Below are 24,404 nucleotides of genomic sequence, written 5' to 3'. Positions count from 1 at the left end.
GTTGTGTTCAGTTCAGTGACGCACGCACGCACGGGAGTCTTTACATTTTTAACGATAATATGTGAATTTCGCAAAACCTCTATCCGCAGTTGCGGGCTCTGAACAGAGAGACTGTTTATTCGGTAAATGATTTCTTCCTGATTTCCTAGGCGGTAAGTCATCGAAACTGCGACTGTTCTTCGAATTCATTAGGAACCATCACCATCGGTAACCACGCCATTTTGTGACATCCACGCATTCAGACATAAACACCAAACTTTCTAATTCTGTTGATATCCATGCGCGAGAAGTCTGGCGAAGCCAGTGAACATCCACACAAGTTGTGTTTTTTATCGTGTCCCCAAAAACAACTTCCTTCGTTATTCCCGAGAATCAGAGCCAGGTTATTGCGAGGCGTTTGGCGCCAAATTTTTCTCATGCAAAGAAAGCAAAGTGCATCTGCCCTGACGAGAAACAGCTGTCTTTTGGACATCAATGGATGTATTTTGTCGACTTTTTGCTGCACTCTTCCTGTTTTTCGCTAAAAGTTTTATTCAGTGAGCTCGCGCTTTATCTGGAAAGTTCGTGATGGTAGGATTGGTACGTTATTCGTCATGTGATCACTGTGAAAAGGTTTCTAATTAACCGCAAGTGTTTTTTGCACGATTTGGGCTTCAAGTCAAGGTCCGAATTCTTGCTACTCAAACTCACCTTACACGGTAAACTTGGATATTTTGCAAGAATCTAGTGTCAAGTTTGACAGTTGGATATTATTGTCATGCGAAAAAGAACTCCAAAATGGTTCTGTGTTCAAAATTTCAGTGTGACGTTTCACAAACAAACGAGTGCTTCAGAAACTTGTTACACCATTATTGACCTGTCAATTTATCGTTCCGTGTTGGATTGCTTTTTTTATGTGTTGAAAAATAAATCTATTTTACCACTTACAATTGAAAACAAAGTATCTAAGTCACATCAGTTTTTTTGAGAAAAGTGAAAATTTTGCGTAAACCTTCTGTAAGATTTGGAAACACGAGTAGTATTAAATAACCTACTTCATTTATAGAATCCAGGGAAGTTTCATTTTTGGAGTCACGAAAAATGTTGAATGGCTTATATATCGCGATCTTAGAGTAACGGCAAATATTAAACGAGGTGTATATCACGATAGCAAATTCGTAATGATGTTTATTTAATTTCTTGTGTCATGGGAAGTGTTAAGTATGGTAGGTTTTAATATTGGAGCCACGAAAAAGGTTTTAAACAACTTTTGTTTTCTTTTTGGAGTCACGGGAAGTACTAAATGACGATAATATCGTGTAAGACACATAGTAAATGACGCTTATACGGTAAACCCTGGACCACGAATTTTTTGTGAACAGGAAGGATCGGGAAATGACATTGAATTTATCTTTTGACCTAGAAATTTACCAACTTTTTATTATGATATTAAATTTACAATGCAGAATTCTAAAATCATTTGCTGGAAAGATTTTCAATTTTTAGCGTAGATTTTTAATATAATGAATTTTTTAATGCAATTTTGAAGAATTACACATTTAACATTTAAAAGCGTCTGAAATTAAACATTTTTTATTAAAAAAACCTTTTTAGAATCAATTGTAAACATAAATTTACTTAATGATTTTAAAAATTGAACTGTACTGTAAGTCTTCAAAAGTTCAAAGTTAGAATAATTAAAGATTACCATTAACGCTTTTATTGAATTTTAAATCCTATATTCAAATATTGTTGCAGTCTAAAATATTACATTTTTAATACATTTCATCTCAAATTTCTTAATTAAGAAAAAGAACAATTATTTAATCAGTAGCAAGGTTTTCCTGTTTATTTAATATGTGCAATTATAAATCAAATATTCGAAACTGAACAATTTGAAACTTAATTGTTTGAAATAGAAAGCCTTGAATCGTTAAAATTTCAGACCAAATATATGAGAAAAAGTATATTCTTCAATTGAGAGCATTAAAAATGATAACTTTGATTTATAATTTTTTGATCTGAATCTGAATCTTTCAACTGTATAATTGATATTATTTGTAAAAAATTTTAAATTTTACAGTTAAAACTGCATTTAATTTAAAACTTTGTAAAATTAAGAAGTGTTAATAGCTGCATTATATATGTGTAAATTATTGAGCGTTTGAACACATCATTTTTTAATAACAAAAAAAAATTATTTTAAAAGTTCGAAATTTATTAGAAGAATTTTCAAATAAAGAAATTTATATTTAAAATCGCTGAAAATTGAAGAAATCTAAATAGTTTAACATTTTTCAATGGGCAGCGCTTAAAATATACTTCTTTTTAAATTAAACATGTTAAAAATATAATAATTTAGAGATAAATTAAAATATTACAAATGAGGCACATTCAAATGAATGTCTTTTGAATTAATTCTTTTAATGCTTTATTTTAAATATATCAAATTTTGATTGCCCTATCTAAAAAATAATTCAATTTTAAAGTTAACGTTAACAGTAAAGAACTAAATAGCCAACTTTTTTGATAATGGGTTTACTGTAAAAAAATTTTTGTTAATGAAGTACACGTTATGTTAAAATGTTTTGTGGTTTATTTATCTCAGGAGTAATCTTTTTATTTACAGAGTCACTTTGTGATTATCAACTTCCAAATATATTTCGGCGAAATTAGATCATTTCCTCCGATCCAAATTTTCTGGTCCTAATTCAGTAACACTTGAGTTCGAGAGTGGATATTTCTTTTATCTTTAAATGATGATTTCCATTTCACAGAATGTTTTTTTGCTCCTGGAAAATTCGGTTGGTTTTGATTATCTAGCTTTGTACTGCCAGACTTTGTGTTATATTTAAACAAAATTAATTTAAAGATTTCAAAAGTGCGAAATTATTTGAAAATTACCCGCAATAAAAAAAATCATCTGTGATATGATTGGCCACTATAAATGGCATCTATTTATTTCTGTAGAATATTAAAGATTAAAAATGTTTAAATACAATTTTTATAACTTCTGATAACATCAGTAAAAGATTTTTTGATATCTCAAGTGCAAACAAATTGCTACTGCGATATAATTACAAGCCTGAAAAGACTGAAACGATGATAAAAAATTCCCTTTTATGATATATTTTTCTATGCCAGAATTGAAGACGTACAACATTTATTACAAAATTAAGCCTTCAAAATTACTATTTTTCAAAAGAAAATATTTTGAATTTTAGTCCATACTTTTTGTAATTTGGAAAATAAATTAATTAGGATTCATAATTTGAAGCGCTTTATGTTTGCTGATAATAAATATTTCACTAATTGCAATACATTTTTTCCGCGCTTACCTTTTTATTTCCTTTATGTTTCATAGTTTTAAAACGATTGATTGCGAAGAATAGAAATTTTTGACTACGAAGTTACATTTTATTTCAAATAATTAATCTGTGATCCATAATTTTACCCCATCCCTAAAACTAAATCCCTACAACTAAAATAATATTATAAGCATTTTAGTTATTTACATGTTCTGTGATGTTTAATTTCTTTTTTGAGATTATCAATTTTAAATGATTCCTGTGGATCTAAAATTTATTGATAAGATTTAAAAAAAACTTAATTTGATTGAGGAACAGCCGAACAGATTTAATGAATAAATAGTTTTTAAACTAAGCTTGAAATAAATTAAAAACAAAATGAATTTCATATTCTACCTAACATTACACAGATTTAAATTAAACTATTTTTAATTTTCAAACATCATGGGCTTTTCATAAATGACTTGAAAGTTATTTTTTGTGGTGCTGTTTAAACGTATTTTACTATAAAAAGAATTATCTTTCAACCAAATATTCGATTATTTCAACGTTTCTAGATTCAAAGCCATCTTGGATATTCGATTATGATCGTAGTTCTCCAAATTTGTAATTAAGTTTCGCGATAAAGCACAATCATTTTGAAAGTTCTATAACAGGTCCAAAATTATGTGTGCAGACCTGTTGGATGTCAGAAAAGCGGAAAAATGTCCGGTGATTCAGGGTGGAATGCTGTTATCCACCATCCTTCAGAACTGGAGTTGCAGAATTGGAATTGGGATGAAAATGACGGTGAGACGGAAAGAGAATTACCCTCTACTGTCGATATGGACGCGATAAAAGGCGGAGGAAGCTGGAATCCAGCTACTGGCCCAAATGGTACTATCTCCATTATGAAAATTTAAATTCACTTCAAATCTCAAATCAAACGAAAATCACGTGTCAAACAGAGACGGAATTCCTAAACTGAGTTTTCCCTTTCGTTTGATTATCTCTAAAGAGCATGGATTCTCTCCCCTAACCAATAATAATTCTTAATCTATATACCTCCAGGTATATATTATCGAACCCTTCTCATCATTAATTCAAGTTTGATTAACATATCACATTCACTAAAAAAAAGGCAACAAGGTATGTTATGAGTACACTGTATTCACTGAGTTTGATTTATTCAGGAACCGATTCTGTGGATTCGGAGGATGACTCCGAATCTGAAGAGGATAGTTCTGGTGGGACGGAAGGCAGCTGTTCATATTCAGATTCAAATACCGAATCTGACGATGAAAGCAGTGGCGAAGAAGGGGATGATACGGGATCGAATTCCGATTGTACTTCCAAGCACAGCGAACAAACATTTTCAATTCGCGAAACAAATTTCGAACAGGTAACATTAAACACAGAATAATTTCTGTAATAAACAGCACTCCAAGCCTAATACAACGAAATCACACATTCTTGCTAAATGCCACAATTTTTATTTTTCTGCCAAATATTAATTTATGCATATTTATTATGCTAAGGCCTCGCTCAGTTTAAAAAAAGTGGTAGTAATCTAGTATGCGAAAAAGTTATAAAAACCGTATCCACATTAAAATCTATAAGCGGTGTACATATGCAATGTTTATAGGGAGCACTAAAACTTAAGATCGCTATGAAGGCCACAAAGAAAGAAGATGTAGATAAATCAAAGTGCGATAGAAGCAGGCGAAATCAATCTAGACGAACTAAGACACCTAGTCGCGTTGCTAAGGTAACTGGATATTATTTGTATATTTTATAAATTATTATACTTTATAAAATTATTAAAAGTTTTATCATTATTTTAAGTTTGGACTCCTTCTATTTACATTTTTATTAACATTATTATTATTAACATTAGCAAACCGTTAGCTCACGCTTTCTTAATTTTGCAAAATTTTAAAAAGACTATTTTTTTTGGGAAAAATTGCTTTCTTAGAAAAACTATGAACTATTCATGACACTCTTAAAATAAAAAACTAATAAATGAAAAACAATCGTGTATACAAAAATCGGAAGAACACCTTCGATCATTTACACTCTAAATGTAATCAATCATTTACAAATTATTCATGCATAGACTGCAGGGTGTAGCACTGACGAATCGGATTCGTCAGCTAGTCCAGTGCCACAATTCGCACAGCCACAGCCACAACCTCAACAATCTCAGCAGCCACAACCACCACAAACGCCACAACAGCCACAACCACAGCTGCCTTTACAGGAATTAAATCAAGAAGACTTAGCCGCGATTTTACCAGATCAAGATCATGAAGATGCTCCTTTTGATGGGTTTGAAGATTCGGAAAGTGGTCGTTTAGTCTCGAAAGCAATCGAGCGAATGTCGCTTGGAGCTGATTCTGATTCTGGAGAAAATACTGATCAAACTCCCGTACCTGTTTATAGTTCAACTTTACTGCAGCAATTCGCAGAGAAAACAGCTCTGCTCTCTGAACCAAGAAAAAGAAGAGGAAAATTAGCGAAGAAGTTAAATGATCCGGAATACGCTTGTGTCTCAAATGTGTCTCCAGATTCTGGTATTCAATCCGTGAATAACAGTCCCTTACATTTGGCCGTAAGTCCTGTTAGTCCTCAAGCTCCTTCACAGTCCCCGGTTCAACCAGTACCTCCAAAACCTGCTGTGAACGTCGACAGGATTTTGTATCCTCCAAAGCGAAAACCTGGCAGGCCTACCAAAACGGTTTCCTCACAACCTAGAGGACCAGGGAGGCCCAAATTGAAACCAGAAATTATCGCAAAGATCGAGAAAATCGGAAAAGGTTCAAATGAGCCTCAGGAGAAATCTATTAAGGAAATTCCATGTGCTAAGAAGCCCGCACAGTTTAAATCAGCTCCCGTTCCAGAACCAAAAGAAAGTCCCTCTAACAAGAAATTAAAGAGCAAAAAAACATCTCAGAAGAAGGAAATCGAAGAGGCGAAATCGACGATTTCAAAGAAACATTCTGAGAGTGAAAAAGTCTTATCGTCGCGTAAAAAGTGCCTAAATAAGCCCAGCGTTGATAAGACCAGTGTTGAAAAGACAAACGTTGAAAAGCGAGCAAAGGAAACTGAGCAGTGCAACGAACAAAAAGAGAAGAGCGATAAGAGGGTGAGGAGGGATAAGCATGTTTCAAGGAAGGAAAGTGCAGAAGTTAGTTCCGAAAGGCAGGAGAAAACGGTTGTAAGTCGAGTTCCAAGCGAGGAGAAGTTGCCAAACAATATTAAAAAGAGTACAAAAGAAAATAGACTCGAACCAGTGTTATCAAATAAGAAACAAAATTCTGCGCGAAAAGCAGTAGCTACACTTTCTAGGAGAGTATTGAAAGAAAATAAGAGTAACAAAAAGACTCCAGTGAGTTTGGAAACGAATGTTGCAGTTCAAACGATAATATCCTTGCCTGTTACTATTCCTCTGCCTGAAAATTCGGATATTATTAAAAAATGCGAGAAGCTGGAGGTAAAGAATCAAACATGTCATCATCATCATCATAAGCATCGGCATCACAAGCATTGCCGGAAGCTCGTGGTACCACCGAAAACTCCAGTGCGAGTTGATCCTTTCATAGTGCAAGAGTTGGAGAGTTTGATTGAGGAATTTGCCAAATCCTGCACTTTGGGAAGAAACAACGTAGCTTCCAACCATTCCGAACTTCCGCAGATCTTTCGGGTGAAAAAGATTACAAAAAAGAGGAAAGGAAGCGAAATTAATTCTGGCGAAGATCAGAAACTGAAGAGGCGACCGAAGAAGGAAAAAGTGCCATCGAATGCGGATTCCAAGAGTAGTACGAGCAAGAGTTCGAATTCAAGTTCAAATGAGCAGAGACTACCGCTGAAGAAGAGGCATTATCATGTTTCCAGTCCGCACAGCTCGCAAAGTTCCGGAGGAAGTTGCGCTGAAGCTGTTAATACTGATGCTAATTCTACTGAAAATCATATCGAAGAAGCTATCGAGGCTGCTATAACTAGGTACGGTGGTGATTCTTCGAATGCAACCCAAAAAGAAAAAGTCCCAGTAACACCGAAAAAGAGACATCGCGATGCGGAAGAAGAGCCTTTGGAGAAGAGAGAACAGCGAGAAAACATCGAGATTAGCGAAGCTACAATTGAAAAGCCTTCAAGTGCGCCAGAAATGAACCCTAGGAGGAAAAAGAAGATTGTAAAAGACTTGAGAGTCACAGTGACGAAGTTAGTACCGGAACTTCAGATTGAAAAAATAGAAAAATCGGATAAAAGTTGTGAAAGGAGTATTAAGAGCAACGCGGAGAGGACGGGGAAAGCTGAAAAGGCTGAAAAAGCGGTTTTAGAAAAAAGCTTTAAAGTTCAAGTAGAAAAGAGCTGCAAAGTTCAAGTAGAAAAGAGCTGTAAAGCTCAAGTAGAAAAGAGCTCTAAAGTTCAATTAGAAAAGAGCTCTAAAGTTCAATTAGAAAAGAGCTCTAAAGTTCAATTAGAAAAGAGCTCTAAAGTTCAATTAGAAAAGAGCTCTAAAGTTCAATTAGAAAAGAGCTGTAAAGTTCAAGTGGAAAAACAAGAGGTTTCAAAATCGGATAAAGCGAATGTGGAGGTGAATAAGGTGGAATTTATGAAGAAAAGTGAAGCTCCAGTTCCGGAGAGAGTTTTGAAGAATGATTCAAGTTCAACAAGTTCTGTTAAGACTGGGCCTAACATTGTCTTAAAGAAGAAGGTTCGTAGGAGGAAAGCTATTAACAGAACAGGCTTTCCAACGTTGAAAAAGAAGAAGAAGAAGATTGTTGTACAGAAGGTTGATTTAAGAATGTCTGAAGTTCAGACACCGGAGGAAACTTGTGAGACGTTAGAAGAAAAGCAGCTCGCGATTAGATTAGCAGAAGAGGTTCAAAGACGCACTGAAGAGTCAAGAAAAGAACTTTTCTGCGACATTCAGGATGCGAAAAAATCGGCCTGTGCAGAACCACCTCCATTTCGGGAATTTTCTCGGCATTGTTTTTTAGACGAAGATTCTTGTCCTACAACATTGTCGCTTTCTAAAGATTCACTTGAGTGTGATGGAAGCAGACCTTGTGATAAGTTGTGCCCAGTGAAATTCGATAGGGTCCAGGATTCAAGAATTTACGATGAGAATGCGACCTTGGAAGAATCTTTGGAAAGATATAATCTGAGTCAAAGAATTGCTGAGCTGAATGAAGAAAACTTGAGGAAATTGGATCGCAGCAGTTCTAGAGAAATCATGAAACATGAGTTGTCTTGTAATAATAATCATAGTCATAAGCGAAGAAGGGGTTCTGTGAGTCCCTGCAATTTGACAATTAGGAATATAAAAAGATTGAAAAATGCAGGATATGATACAGAGAGCGATGCTTTCCCGAGTAGTGACTTGGCTAGTGATGATCATGATTTTGGAAAGCAAGGAAGTTCAGCTCGAGGGAAGAAAAAGCAACCTAGGTGGAAGAAGCGATATCTTCAGGCTGGTCTGTTTTCGGATTACTTTAAAGAAGATGAACCAAGGAAAGTTAACAGTGCAGACAATGGAAAGAAGATGGTTTATGATCCTGCGGAACATCCGCATGGTTTGCTCCCTCCACCCTATCATTGCGGCAAGTTTCTAAGGCAGAGAAAGATTCCTTTCCAATTACCGTATGACTTGTGGTGGTTGCACACTCATTCCAGATTGCCTGGAAGAGACCTGGTACCATCTTGGAATTACAGGTATGTCATTTTTTTGTTGGCTAAAAAGTATATATAACTATTACATTTTACTAAACTTTTAAGTTTTGTGTTCCTTTTAAAAACATCTCTTTCATCTCTTTCCAGGAAAATCAGATCGAACGTGTATTACGATGTTAAACCAACGACCCTCTACGAGTCTCAATCATGCGAGTGTAAACCAGAAACCGCATGTGGTGACGAATGTATAAATCGAATGGTGTTCAGCGAATGTTCTCAGGAGTTTTGCCCTTGCGGTGAAAAATGCAAAAATCAAAAAATACAGAAACACGACTGGTCCCCAGGCCTGCAGAGGTTTATGACTGAAGACAAAGGATGGGGCGTTCGAACTCAAAAATCCATCAAGTCAGGTGATTTTATCCTCGAATATGTTGGCGAAGTTGTGTCCGAAAGAGAATTCAAATCTAGGATGGCAACGAGATACGCAAATGATACACACCACTACTGTCTCCATTTGGACGGAGGACTCGTGATTGATGGTCACCGAATGGGAGGCGATGGACGATTCGTGAATCATTCCTGTGAACCCAACTGCGAAATGCAAAAGTGGAGCGTTCACGGATTGCCTCGAATGGCACTTTTTGCATCTAGGAATATAGATTCCGGAGAGGAGTTGACCTACGACTACAACTTCGCACTTTTCAATCCCTCTGAAGGTCAGCAATGCCGATGTGGTAGCGAGGGTTGCAGGGGTGTAATTGGTGGTAAAAGCCAGAGAGTCGCAAGACCTTTAGCTATCACTCCTTCTAGAGTTGATTCTACGGAAAGAAGATCGGTTGGTCGACCTCGAAAGAACGTTCGGAAAGCAAACATTGTACAATCCTCGAATTCTAAAGGATTGTGTAAGACTCGCAAGATAGGAGAGACGAATATCATTACCACACCTCTGGTCAAGCCAATGTCTCATCAGCAGAGATGCTTCGCGCAGGAACATCACTGCTTCCTACTTCGCAACTTTGAGAAGGTGAAGCGACAAAAATTGCAAGTCAATCAAGTACAGAATCAACCTGGAAAAGTTAAGGCGGCTGGTACAGTTCCAGTCGCCAAAGAAAAGAATGGAACAGATTCGAAATCACAATCTGATGCCTTTTTATCTCAACTCTCGGCGCTAACAAACACCAACGCTAGAACGGTTAGAACTCGAAGGCTGGCGCAAGCTCAGGATGATCCGGAGGTTAACAAGACTGCGAAATTAGCTAAGGTAATGTCTTTTCTTCACTAGAACCTTAGGATGAAGCTTAGACAATTTTCCGGGGATCAAACTCATGTGACCATTGAAAGCATTGACACTTTTTGTAGTCATGCCATTATTTTGAAAAAATGCTACTAATGTTACTATTTACTTGTAATTGACCACTAATGTCACTGTTTCTTTACCATACCTTGAAAAATACTTTCGACCTACTTCGGTGATGGGCTAAATGACATGTATTCTATCTCAAGTACAAAAATATGTTAAGGTATAAACTACCAAAGCCTTAAAAAATGTATTTAGAATATACTTTAAATTCACCTATTCTTTATTTCCATCTTAGTTCTCGGATTGTTTCACATTTTCGATTTTTTTCAACATTTTGGAGCAAAGTCTATCAAAATTGTATCATTTCAATTTTTAACATTCATTGGTTGAACATCTGAAAGTATAAAACATTCGAAATTGAGTAATTTCAAATTCTTATATTCAAAAATAAACAAATCCATAGGTATTTAAAACGTACTGTTTCGTATAATTTCCAAATAAAAGCCTTAATTATCGATATATTTTAATACATTGAACATCTTTCAAAAATGTTAATTATTTAAAATTGAAAGAGTTTTTGCAAATGAACAATTTGATTTAATCACATGCTTGAGTAAAAAATATCAAATTAGAAGCGTTCAAAACTAAAAAAAGCTTGGAATTGAACAACTTTAAAGTAAATCAGTTTTAAATTAAATAATATTTAAATGTTCAAAGAATAAACATTACTAAATAAAAGAAAAATCTTTAACCTATAACTAATTTTAACAAAAAATTGGTATTAAAATGTTTCTATTTTGAAAATAGTTAAAATTAGAATTCTTTCCTAATTAATAAGACTTCAATAGAAAAGATTTGGGTTTCAAATTGAAAAAAACATTTGAATTAACCTAAAATTTTGATTAATTTCATTGGAATCAGTGAATTAGGAATTAATTCCCAAAGATTTTCTTCATATTTTTGTAAATATTTTAAATTAGAGTTTTATTTATTTGGTTTTGTGCAATTATTCTTTCTTACTGATATTTTTTCTTCCCAAAATTTTTTATTTTTCTCCAATAGAACTATTATGTGAGATCTAGAACTTTTTAAAAAATTATTTCTAAAAAATCTTGAATTGGGAACTAGAAATTGTATATAAGAAATTGAATATGAAAGTTTCCTGGACAAAAAATGCCATTAAATTGTAAAGAACAACAAAATAGTATATTTAAAGTTTAAGTTTAGAATTTAAACACAAAAACCGTAACAAAATTTGAAATACCTCCATAGAATGCAAAATTAACAATCTAATTTTATGGAATTTCTTTACAATACTGTTTTGTTCTATTTTGTATGCGTTCTAACTTTAGAGACATTTTTTTAATGGGCCAGCAATCTTAAAGTTTTAATTTTATGTTATAGCTTCTTAATTAATTTCATTTCTGCAAATATAATTTCAAAATCCTCAGGATTGTATGTTAGAAAGGAGAAATTTGAAGTTTCCACATATTGTTTATTGTTTTATATATTTTCTATGAGTGTGAATTTGGATTTAATTATCTTCATTAAAAAATTACAAATTGTAGTTCTAATGAATTTATACTAGTCTCGAGTAAAAAACATACTGTTAAGATCCTATTGGTATTCTCGGATTAAGTTCCGTTAATTACGAGACAAATCAGTACTTACGTATCAAATTTCAGAAAAGTGTTTAACAGTCCAAAAACTGGCAAACGTACTAGAAAAGTTCCATTGTATTTTTTTTTCGACAAATTTTCATAAACTTGTAGGACAACAGTATTTAAAAAGTCCCACTTAATTTTTTTGTTTTATTTTGAGTAGGACTTTTTTAGAACAAAAAGTACCAGAAAATTCTGACTTAATTTTTTTAAATTTCTACAAGTCCTAAATAATTTTTTGGGCACAAGTGCTAGACAAAAATTCCATTTGATTTTGATTCAGCATTTTTGCTTGCAAGGGATATAAATCCCACCAGTACTCGTAAGCACTTCGAAGAAAATAAAATGGATCTTTGCTAGTACTTTTATCCCTAATTGGACTTCGAAAAATTGTAAAGAAAATTTCGTACTTAAGTACTGATTTGTCACATACCTAATACTTTAGCGGGACTTTATCCAAGATCTCAATAGGATTTTTTTAATACTCCGACTATTCGTGACGAAATTAAGGGGAATTTTTGAATATCTTCAAATTATTTCGAAAAATTAAAAATAATTTGGCTAAAAACTAATCTCAGTCTAAACAAGTATCAAAAGATAATGAGACTACGAAGACATAACGTCAAAATTATGTTGTAATTATATTTTGTATTGAAAATAACGAAAAAAAATGTAACAATTTTTTCGTTGCGTTCCTTTTTGTTTCTTTCAATATAAAACTTTGAAGATATACAATTTTGACATTGCACTTCCATAGCTGCATTATTTTTTAGTAATTTTTCATACTTAGCATAGTTCGCAGGTAAATTATATTGAATTTACAGAAATAATGGGCAAATATCATAAAAATGTTCCTTAATTTCGTTCGAATCCCTACTGGAAATAAAGCAAATAAATCGTTTATCAAAGTATCTATAATTTCTATTTGTTTCCAGGTTTTGAAGGATTTATATTCTGTGGTGGCTGGGGCTAACGACGAAAGGGGTAAATTGCTGTGCACGCCGTTCTTGACTTTGTCATCGAAAAGAAAATTACCCGAGTACCACGATAAAATTCAAGATCCGATTGATCTCACGATGATAGATCAGGGCATAGGAAGTGGGCATTACAAAACCGCAGAGCAATTCGATCAGGACATGATCAGACTCTTTGACAATAATGTTAGGTTCTTCGGTAGAACGTCTGAAATTGGAATAGCGGCGGCCAGGTTGAGAAAACTCTACTTGGGAACGAAATCGGACTTCGTTTATGCTATAACGGAAGCGACTGGCTTGCCACCTGCGCAAGGTTTTCTGCCACCTCAAGGATCCACCGCCGGGGAAGAGGATGTCATTCGATGCATATGCGGATTACATAGGCAAGTCACTTAAATCCTAGATTCAACAATTATATTTCGCAGATTGGTTTTGTGTTTATTATAAAATTAAATTCGTATCTTGCAGGGACGAGGGACTCATGATTCAATGCGAACGGTGTTTAGTTTGGCAGCATTGCGATTGTGTCAAGGCCGATACGAGCGCGGAATCGTATCTTTGTGAGCGCTGTCAACCGCGAAAAGTCGATCTAGAAATTCCACTAGGGGGTGATGAGGAAGAAGAGGGAAAGAAGCACTACATTGCCCTCTTACGTGGAGAACTTCAATTAAGACAAGGGGATACAGTTTATGTTTTGCGAGATACACCCGAAAAACATACTTATAAAACAATTCAGAATCCTGATTACGAACAGATGGACATATTCCGAATCGAAAGGCTCTGGAAGAATCCAAAGTAAGTGAAAATTTCTTAATTTCCTTGTATATAAAATTACAGGCCTCACAAGTTCCTATGGAATAAAAAATAGGGTTAAAAAGGGTACTTTTTCACGCTTAAAGGGTATCTTTTTTACAAAAACCGGGGTTATTTTTCTATCCTTTTTTTTTTAAATTTGTTTTTTTAGCTAACTTTGAAAAATCCTTTGAGCAACTCAAGATTTGCTACTGATGTATTCAACCGGTTTTCAAAACATAAGTAGGAAAAGATCATTTTTAAATACGAGATAATTACTAGTGCATGTCATTTTTTCAAATGCATTCTATCAGTCAAATATTAAATTATCTCTGGATCAATATACGTATAAAAACAATTTAAAGTTACTTTTTTTTATTTATCAGGAATTTCAACTTTTTGTCTCAATTTGCAATTGCTAAAGTTTGAATATCTTTATTTAAACTTGCTTATTGAGATCGAATATTCTACTCTCAAATTATTTCATCCTTGACGTTTTCAATTAAAAATGGTTTAATTTTAACCGGATTTAAATTAAAATTAATAAGTTTTGTCCACTTTAAGCTTCCAATTGTCAAAACATTAAGACACAATATGAATTGGTACCATTTAAAAAAAATTAAATTTGAAATCGTTTTTGAATATTTCAATTTAAAATTGTTTCAGGATTAAGGCTTTCACTTCGAAGTTATACAATTTGAAACGATTCACATTTGAACCAAACCTTTTTATTTAGATACATTTTGTAAATTCATAATTATAAATGATTCAAGATCAATTTCTAATTATTAAGTTTTGGCCGCTTCCAGCTTCAAATTGCCAAAACATTAAGATTCAATTTGAAACGGTACCATTGCGAGCAATTTAGATTGGAAATCGTTTTCTGATATTTGAATTAAAAATTTCTTAAGCATTTAATTAGGGGTTTCACTTTTTAATTTTATATCAAGTTTCAAACGATTTAAAATTAGAGCCCTCTATTAGAATGTTTAATCGGTTCTGTACCCGATACTGAATCTGAAGGTCGCATGGTTGAATATTTTTATCTAATTTTTCATACGACATCCAAAAACGACATCCAAAAACATGAGAACAATAGCAGTGACGCTTAGTGTTAGCTGCTTATGCATTTTCGCAACGTGCCTATCCATAAAATTCACATTGAAGACGGTATTTTTGGTCATTTTTTCCACATGAATGATTTTTAACCCATAAGTGAAGGGTTTCCAAGTATTTTTTAAATAAATTAAACGCATGAAAACAACTATTATTCATTTTAACAATTGTTTCCTCCTGTAAGTCGTAAGAATGGTGCAAAGTAATTTTTTGGAATTAATGACACAATGAACTTATTTAGAGTAATTTATTTTCTTCAGAATATTTAATACTTAAAAAAATGATTTTTTAAACAATTTTTTTTTCGTAAATCGTAAACCAATATTATTTTTTGCAAATTGATGACACAATTAACAAATGACAAAAGTAATTTTTCGGGAGAAAATGCATAGACAACTGACACTGCGCGTTATTGCTACTGTTCTTTCTTTTTTTATTATTAAATAAAATATCAATATTTTATTGAAAACCCGGCTCTGTGGCCTACGAGATATGATTATGTATAGATTACTAACGCAAGAAATTAGACGAAAATATTCAACCGTGCGGCCTCAAAATTCAGAACGGATTATTCAATTGCTAAATATCCTAAACAAAAAAAGTTTGAACCAATACTTTTTTAAAAGTACTAATAATCCTGAAGAAAATATATTACTCTCTAAATATGTTAATTGTATTATTGATTTCACGAAATAACTTTTCATAATTCTTACGACTTACATGGGGAAACAGTTGTTCAAATAAATAATAATTCTTTAAACAAGTCAAAGTTATTTAAAAAATGCTTATCAACCATTAGCTTATAGATTATAAATTATTTATGTTGAAAAAATAAAAAAAAATACAATCTTTAGCGTGAATTAAATAGAAAACTGCAGTCTAATTTTATAAATAAACTGATTCTACTAATTAAAATTAAATTAATCCATAATTTCGTAATGTTACTTTTTATAACCGGCCTTAATCTGTACAACACAAGGGTCATTCGTTCCGAGTAATTGGACTCGCACCAGGGTGTCTGTCGACTGAGGATTGACAAGGAACAGGCGCATCGCAAAAATACATGGACAGAAAACACTGATGTCACTGCTATTCTTTATTTGTGATTAATTAGCAAATTAGATTAATTACCAAAAAGAAACAGTTTTATATAGTCCAATACATTTTCTAAATTCACAATTAGAAATTATTCAAATTCAAAGGTTTGAGTTTAAAGTGACCAAATTATGCTTATTAATGCAATTATGTAATTTTCGTATTTAATTGGAAACTAACATTTACTTTGTGTCTTTATTATCAAGAAGAAAATTATACTTTTACTTTAACGAATGTTTATCTAATCCATTCTATTGGAAAAACATTTATGCTTCCCGGAAAATTAAAGTAAATTTATTTTGAAAAACTTAAGAGAAAATTATGGGTTCTAAAGGACCCTAAGGGTCCTAAGAAATATTGAAGAAGAAATTTCAAAGTATTTATGAGAACGAAAAGGTTCAATATTTCTACGCCTCGATTTTATTAAAAATTTTTAAAAGTTTAGGCTATCGACGGAAAATAAGGTACTATATTTAAAAATAGGGGACTTTAGGGACCATAGCTAAATGTAGTGTACAATGGAGGATGTAGTAGGCCCAGACCGTTCCCTATATTATAGGGAACGATCTTTGAGGCCTGAAATCACGTACCTTTTGCCAAACCCAATTTTGTACCTTATTCTGTGCATTGCAAACATTAGAGAAAACTTTTTTGAATTTTCAGAGGTGAGAGGTTTGTTTTTGGTCACCACTATTTGAGGCCTCACGAGACATACCACGAACCGACACGGAAATTCTTTGAAAACGAAGTCGTTTGTGCTCCTTTGTACGAGGCAGTTCCATGTGATTTAATAGCGGCGAGGTGTTGGGTTCTAGATCCGCATACGTATTGCAAAGGTAAAAAATAAAATGATAAAATGAATTGAATTATACTGCACTTGTAAACAAAGAATTTTTAACTGAATTTGTTAAATTTTTTGTTTAAAGGACGACCTGTTGGTTCATCACCAGAACACATTTATGTCTGCGAATATCGAGTAGATAGAGCTGCGAGGTTATTCTCGAAAGTTGCGAGATCAAGACACCATGTTTGTACGAAACCATATGCCTTTGAGATGTTCCCAGAACGCATCAAACATTATAGAACTTATCTGGTTAGTTTACCATATTCCTTATCGAAAAACCTAATTCAAGTTGGAAATATTTTCGAACATTATTTTTCTAACTTATTTATCCTTACGCAGCCTCACAGTCTCGATGGCGTTTCTGGTGTGAAGTCATTCAAGGAGAAGAAGAAGACCGTTAGTCAAGAAATTGAACACGGTGGCCAAAAGACGGAAGTGAAAGATGTCAATCGAAATAGTAAAGACCAACAACCTCAGACAGCTAAGCCTTCTATTGGAAGAGCTAGACGACGATCGACTGAAAATTTAACGGTGCCCACAGTGATAGTATCCTACGATAACGTAAGTGGTTTAAATAATTTAAAAAATTTTATTTGATACCTAACTGTTTTTTTATATTGACGGATGACATTTTTTGCATTTAAAAAAAGTGCTTCCTCGATTTGGAAGTTTCAAAAGTAAAGGGGTATCGAGATGGTTATTGACATTTTTAGTTTATACTTTTTAGAAGAGAACATATTACACATTTCATTTCGTTCGTTACTAGAAAATGATATTTAATATTCAGAAAAAAGGTGCAAAATGTCTGCTATGTTTTTGGACGATCTATATCGAGTAGTTTTGAATGTCACTTGATACTACATGATATGTGATACTTATTAATAATATATTGGTCATTTTTTTAATTTCTATGATTTTAGTTTTAATGTATAGTTTTGAATGCGAAAATATAAAACGGTTAATTTTTTTTAGGTCTTAAAACGAACGTTTTTTTATTAAATTAATTTTTTGATTAATTTTGGGAGATTTTCAACTTAACAATATTGTAGATTCAAATTTAAATATTCAAAATGCCAGGACAATTCCGCTATTCAATATTTCGAAATTTCATATTGAAATAGTCAGTTTTTAATTTACAAATTTCATAAAATTATCTGAACTATCTGAAATTAATAAATCAATAATTTAAAAATTTCGACAAATTTAAATACTTACAATTTCACAGTTCTTAATTTTGAAAAATGTTGGAAAGTATAATTAGCACTTTAAAAATGATTAATTTTGAAGTAATTAGATTTTTTTGTAATTTTAAATAAATTCACATTCGTTTAAGTTTCAACTTTCCAGAGTACAGGTTTTTCATTTTTAATGTTGCCCATTAAAAATTTCTATTTATTTTGAATGTCTTTTTAGAATTCAAAAGTTGCTAATCATTAATTTTTTAATTTTGAACCCTTTTAATTTCTTTGAATTTTTAACAATTCAATTTCCAAAATTAAAATCTTAAAATATTCCATTTTTAACGTTATAAAACTATACTGTTTTCGAAATTTTAATCTGAAACCATTCAATATGTGTGTGTGTATTATTTAAATTTAAGACGCTTCAAATTAAAAATGACTAATTATTCATCATTGTTTCAAAGATGTTTAAAACATAATATTTAACAATTTGTTTACTAATGGATTTTTAAATTGTTTATATGATTCAAAATCAAAAGATTTATTGCAAAAAGATTGTCTGATGCTTATCGAATTCCGCAGTTGATCACATACATGTGAAAAAGTGTGGGTTTCGCAAATAGTATATTGTTCATTAAACCAGGAGAAATCACTCATTTTTACCGAGAGAAAGCCGATAGAAAAAAATTTAAAACATCGTTATTAAAATAAAAACAAAATCTGATTTTGACACCTCTGTTCTTGCTTATATTGATGGATGCCATTTTTTATTGTATTATATTTTTGGTTCAAAAGATTAGATTTTCTTTGTTATTTTTGAAACATTGCAATAAAAATTTTAGAGATAATTTTGGTATAAAATTTAGATGTCCCTTCTATTTGATTTCTGAAACGAAAAAAAAAGGAAAAAGATATTCGGTTTTTTTTAATCAAATAAAAAAATGTTAATTTGCTTGCTGCATAACTGTCATTTCTGATATTGATGGATGGCGTTTTTGCATGAAGAAAAATGTTTCTTCTTTTATGAAGTTTTCAAATTGAACGGTTATTTTTCAAATTCAAATTTTTTCAAATTCAAATTATTCAAATTTTTTGTTCTTTTAAGAGGATAATATATTATTCCATTTTTTTCGTTGTTAGGCAACAATAATTTAAAGAAAAAAGAAATGAATATTTCTCCTAATTTTGTACATTCATTTCCGAATCACGAAAAATAATATTAAAACTTCAAACAATAAACAATTATTTGTTTCTTTTTCACGTAAGCGGATTATTTTTTAGTGTAAAAAATTGGTTTAAGTATTATTTATATTATATTTTTCGTTCAAGCGGTACGGTTTTCTTTATGTTCTTTTTGAAAATTACAGTAGAAAATTTAAGAAATAGTTTTGGTAGAAAATCTAGATTTTTCTTTTATTTGGTTTTCTGTTTGTTTTCTTTCTTTCGTAGCTGTAATTTTTTTAGGGTTAAGAAATTGGGTTAGGTTATATTTATGTTTTTCGTTCAAACGCTGAGCTTTGCTTCAAGTTATTTCTGAAAATTGCAATGCAAAATTAAGAAGTGGGTTTTGTAGAAAATCTAGACTTTCCTTTTATTTGGTTTCTGAAACGAAAATAAAAAGTGCAAGAGATTTCCGTTTTGTTAATCAAATAAAAGAAAACTTGAAAATCAATTAATACACAAAACTCGCAAATACTCGAAAACTATAATCAGGCAAATTTTCAATTAGAAAAGTATTCAATATTTTAAGTTCAATAGGAAAATCAACGAAATTTGCTGTAAAAAAAATTAAATCTTAAGGCCATGTGACGAGTGAGTCACGTGACCAGATGCCTACCTTACCCACACTTTTTTTTATTTCCCAACTTATTTTATCACGAAGCGCCACATCGAGTTGAAAATTTGGCATAATAAATAAGAAGCACTAAGAAAGGTGGGTCTGGCCCTAAATTTTAATAATTATGAAAAAAGCAGAAAAAAATTATTTACAACAAAAACTTTTTTCATAATTATACAAATTTAGGACCATGCCCGCCATTCTTAGTGCTTCTTCTTTAGTATTCGCGATTTTCAACTCGATGTGGCGTTTTGTGTGATAATAAGTTGGGAAATAAAAGATGTGGCGGTAAGTTAGTAATCTGGTCACGTGACTCACTCGTTACATGGCCTTAAAAGGAATTAAAGTAAAAAAGTGAAGGAAAATATAAACTTTTGCCGTACAAATCTTTGATAGTGTATGATAAAAAAAAAAACACATTTTGAAAATTTTTCTGAACCTGAAATAGTCTTTTATTAAAATGATCGCATACATTTCAATTGAAATAAAGAGTTAAAATAATAGTGCGTCTTCTGTTTTGGTAATTGGATAAGACTACGTAAAAAGAATTTTTGTTCCGTGTTCTGTCTGAAAGAACTTGCAATAGGCTTGTGTTTTGTTTTTGAGAATAAAGCGATATTAGACGAGTGTTTCATTTCCAAAAACGAAACATAATAAACAGAATTTTGTGTATTGGGAATGGTTAAACTGCGATACGCCACCTGGCAACAAAACTTCGAACTAGAAAGAAGCATAAAAGTCTGTTAACAATTTTTTTGTGGAGTGTCATGTATTTATTGAATAATAAAAATAAGTCTTTATCGGAAACAAAGTGTTTAAGATGGAATTGACATATTATATAGTGAAAAACTACACTTTTTGACAGAAATATTTTTCTAACATAAAAACAATTATTGTTCCCTTTATTGTGATTTTAAAAGATTATAAACTTAAATGGACTTATTTTGAAGCAAAAATGAACTCCAAGTAAATTTTTATTAATTTATACATGAAATATTTAGTATTTAAAAATATGATCTAAAAGTTAGGTTATAATTCGTATTTAAATTCCAGTCGTCTATTTTCGTATTCTTGGCATAATATGGATAAATTTTTTCGCTACATATATTAATTAAGATTATTTAAGCTTACAATGCATTGAAACGCACATGAAATAATGAAATAATTGTTTTTTTTTATACTTATTTCACAAAAATGTGTCTTTTCACTGTATAAGATAGAAATTCTAACTAAAACTATTTGTTTCTGATGAATATCTGTTTTTAGTATTCAACCATTGTTTTATACTTCACAAAACAATCGTAAAAACACTTTTATGCACAAATTGAAATACATGTTTAAAATTGTACCTACACTTTCTAGTTCCATTTTTCGGCACCATGTGGCGTAATGGTAGACCACCATTCACAATACAACGACAATATAGGCAGGCTTCTTACTTCAAAATGAAATGAAATTATAACTGCTTCTAATATTAAACTTGAAAGTTTTTCTGTTTTAATTCATTTTAAATCGTAAATGCATTTTTTAATTTGATTTGTCTGAGAAAACTTCCTGATCAAAATTTGAAAATATAAAAAAAGCTTTCTAAAGTGGAAAATCTGAAATAAAAAAAAAATATTTTTATATTTTTATTTTATTTTTATTTTATTTTTATTACAGAGAGAAGATCAGAGGAAGAGACTGAACCGCATTCTGCTGAATCTCCTGCAGAGAATGCCAAATAAGAAAGATCCACTAGATTTATCATTTCTATTGGAACGGAACAGGAGGAATCGCAAAAGACCAGGCGGACTTAATCCGTGACACTGGGTAATGGCACAACGATAGTTATATTTCACAAAGATAACGTGGATTAATTATATTTCAATTAGAACTATAATTTGTCTAAGACATGTACATTGGGAGGGGGGTTTAAATTATAGGACTAACCGCGTTTTAATTGTAAAGTGCTTTATAAATCAACAGTTAGGTATGAAAATAACGTTAATCATGAGCTAGGGCAAGAATAAGTGCGTTTACAATTTTTAAGATTGCAACGATTACGCTACTGTACAGATAGAAGAGACGGTGAAAAGCAATTTTATTTATTTATTTTGATTATTTACATAGATTTTCAAGCTCTTTCGAGCGAATCGTGCATTGCGGACACTAATCTTGCCTATTTTTTCTCTTGAATTGATTTTTTTTTGTAAAGCTTTAACGAAATTCTTATTCGTAATATTTTGCATAAATGCAAGGGTGACAGGGATTTGCATATTTTTCATAATTAATCGTGATAATTCAGATCACTATTTATATATTACTGCAGATGCATTAGATGTTGAGGGGGGGAAATTATTTAAAAACTTCTTAGGATGCTTATTTTTGTAATCATGTTTTGGTAGCGTTATTAATGAGGTAATGTCTACAATTAGGCTTTGAAGTTCTTTTTAAGAATCTAGGTTTTGGATTTCTGGAAAATATTATTTTATAATTTGCAAACTATTAAGCAATTTTACAGCTATAGGATTTTTAGATACATATTAGACAGAGAAAAATAATTACTTTATGACAACTTTTCACTTCGATGGCTTATTGAGTTTTCCGGACATTATTAATTACATAAATACATCCTTTGCAAGAGTTGCATTTTACTAATTAAGGTTATATTATTTTCGGAGACTGGATCTAAAGAATAATTCTGTAGTCTTTTTAAAGTTTATATTTTTATTAATTAAGGTAAATAAAGATATCTTATTTCCTTATAAATATTACAAGAAATGTTCAAAAAATTATTTGACCATTAATGTACCATATTACATGCAGTTGAATCATCGTTTTTTGCCAAAAAGTAAATGCTCTCTTATAAATTAAGATATTTTTCAAAATGGAGTAATAAAATCTTTTATATAAAATCACAAAATTACTCTGTAAAATTCAAGATTTAGCATACATGTTGAGTTCTCGGGAGATTTAAACTTGATTGAAGTAAAGTTCAGGCTTTGATTATGTAGCATTATAGTAAGAGAGTTCGCGCTTCGTATATCATTATGTTTGATAAATGGCCATATTGAAACAGATGCTACAGGTAGAAAGTACTTTAACAGAATTTAGTGCTTTAAGTGATATATTTAGTAAAGTATATTTGTAAACAAGTGCATGATACGAGTATTTAATTGAGGAGAAATAGATTCGCGTGAAGAATCAATGCACATAAACTTATCTGATGATACACAATATTTTAAGGATGTAATCAATCAATTGCACGTGTAAGGCTAATTTCCAATTTGATATTGTGACCCGGTTCAGCTGTGAAACTTTATTTAATGTATATGGGTAATTGTACAGAGTTATATTTGTAAATTATTTGCATTCTTGTCAAACTAAGCATTATTAAGAGAAGATAGTTCAACTGTACAAACTATGCAAATATACAGTATCGTGGGTGCAGATCCCACTCGATTGCATAACCGTAGTATTATATTTTTCATAATCCTGATATAATCAGCGAGGTGTGTAAAATAAGACTAAATTCTAAACGAATTTGAGCGTTGTTCTAAATTATTATTGTTGCAATCAATTGCGTTGATTCTTGTTTATGTACATCCTGACGCGAAACGAGCGGAAGTTTTAAAGATGCTACTTTGTAAATACACAACGTATTTATTAAATCATGCTATCAGAATAGAAAAAACACGCGCATATGTGTAGATGTGAATGTGAAAACACGAGAATGTTTGAGTCATGAGTAAAGTCAAGCGTAAGTGTAAATCCAGATTTCATTATTCATCGAATTTTAATTATAAGCCGACCCTGATTAAAATCTAGCTGAGAATTGAAAAGTCGTGATTGGGTTCGAAAGAACGTCCATCCGTCCCTAATCGTCTAATAGTGTAATCATAATCGTGTTTTTTAATTGTCTTTTCAATCAATTTTCAATCAAGATTTTAAACAGGGATGTTAAAAGGCACACGAGGAACCAGTTTCAGTAAAACTTAATAGAGCATCTATGTATCAATAATTCTCTTTTAGAATAAATCAAAAGTCATGTAACAGCTACACTAATAGCGACTCAATTTATTAAACAAACAATGACATGGCAATAAAGTATTTTATTACGGAAATACAGTCACTTCTTCGAAGGACCCAATTGTCATTCCTCAATTTTTTGGACCTATTCGTATTTATCATTTATAATTGGCAACATACTTTTTGAGGAACAAACTGTAATAATAATAAACTTAAATAGATTTTATTTAGATTCAAACTTTGTGTTCTGATTTCATTTTTCCAGTTCAATTTGTCACATTTTTCGTATTATTTTCTAAAATTTCCAATAATTTTAGTAGGCTTTTTTATGTACCCACATTTTTGATTGAGTCAGAGAAACTCGATTTTTCTCCCGTACATCTCCACTCTGATATTTTCTAGAAGAATATAATTAACTTTACGACACTTTATCTAGATTCGGATTTAGTATGGATATCAATATTTACATGAAAAATATTAAATAAGTTATTAAATAACTGATAGCAAATACATAAAAATAAAATATACCCTTTTAAGACGACCTGAAGAAGAACCTGTTGACATAAAATAAACATTACTAACATTTAAAACATTGAAATAACTAAACATTTAAATTGTTTTAGAATGTGAATTATTTATCTATATATTAAT

The 24,404-nt window shown here is 31.6% G+C and overlaps 1 protein-coding gene across 4 annotated transcripts; it reads left to right on the top strand.

Annotated features, from left to right (window-relative positions):
• LOC117170509 (histone-lysine N-methyltransferase ash1) lies at positions 1-23,848 on the top strand. Of its 4 annotated transcripts, none has more exons than XM_033357281.1 (12): positions 1-152; positions 3,964-4,163; positions 4,460-4,668; positions 4,912-5,034; positions 5,383-8,984; positions 9,090-10,203; positions 12,839-13,260; positions 13,346-13,672; positions 16,544-16,716; positions 16,807-16,973; positions 17,064-17,285; positions 21,405-23,848. In XM_033357281.1, the coding sequence occupies exons 2-12, from the start codon at positions 3,992-3,994 to the stop codon at positions 21,546-21,548; spliced, it is 6,675 nt and encodes a 2,224-aa protein (XP_033213172.1). In that variant the 5' UTR covers positions 1-152; positions 3,964-3,991; the 3' UTR covers positions 21,549-23,848. The 4 variants fall into 4 exon arrangements, with proteins under 4 accessions (XP_033213172.1, XP_033213173.1, XP_033213171.1 ...); XM_033357282.1 differs by having other exon boundaries at positions 1-579; XM_033357280.1 differs by having other exon boundaries at positions 1-698.
• The last annotated feature ends 556 nt before the right edge of the window (positions 23,849-24,404 follow it).

The sequence above is a fragment of the Belonocnema kinseyi genome, chromosome 4 (genome assembly GCF_010883055.1).
Source record: "Belonocnema kinseyi isolate 2016_QV_RU_SX_M_011 chromosome 4, B_treatae_v1, whole genome shotgun sequence".
NCBI lineage: Eukaryota > Metazoa > Arthropoda > Insecta > Hymenoptera > Cynipidae > Belonocnema > Belonocnema kinseyi.
This window is presented reverse-complemented; position numbering and strand designations above follow the sequence as displayed.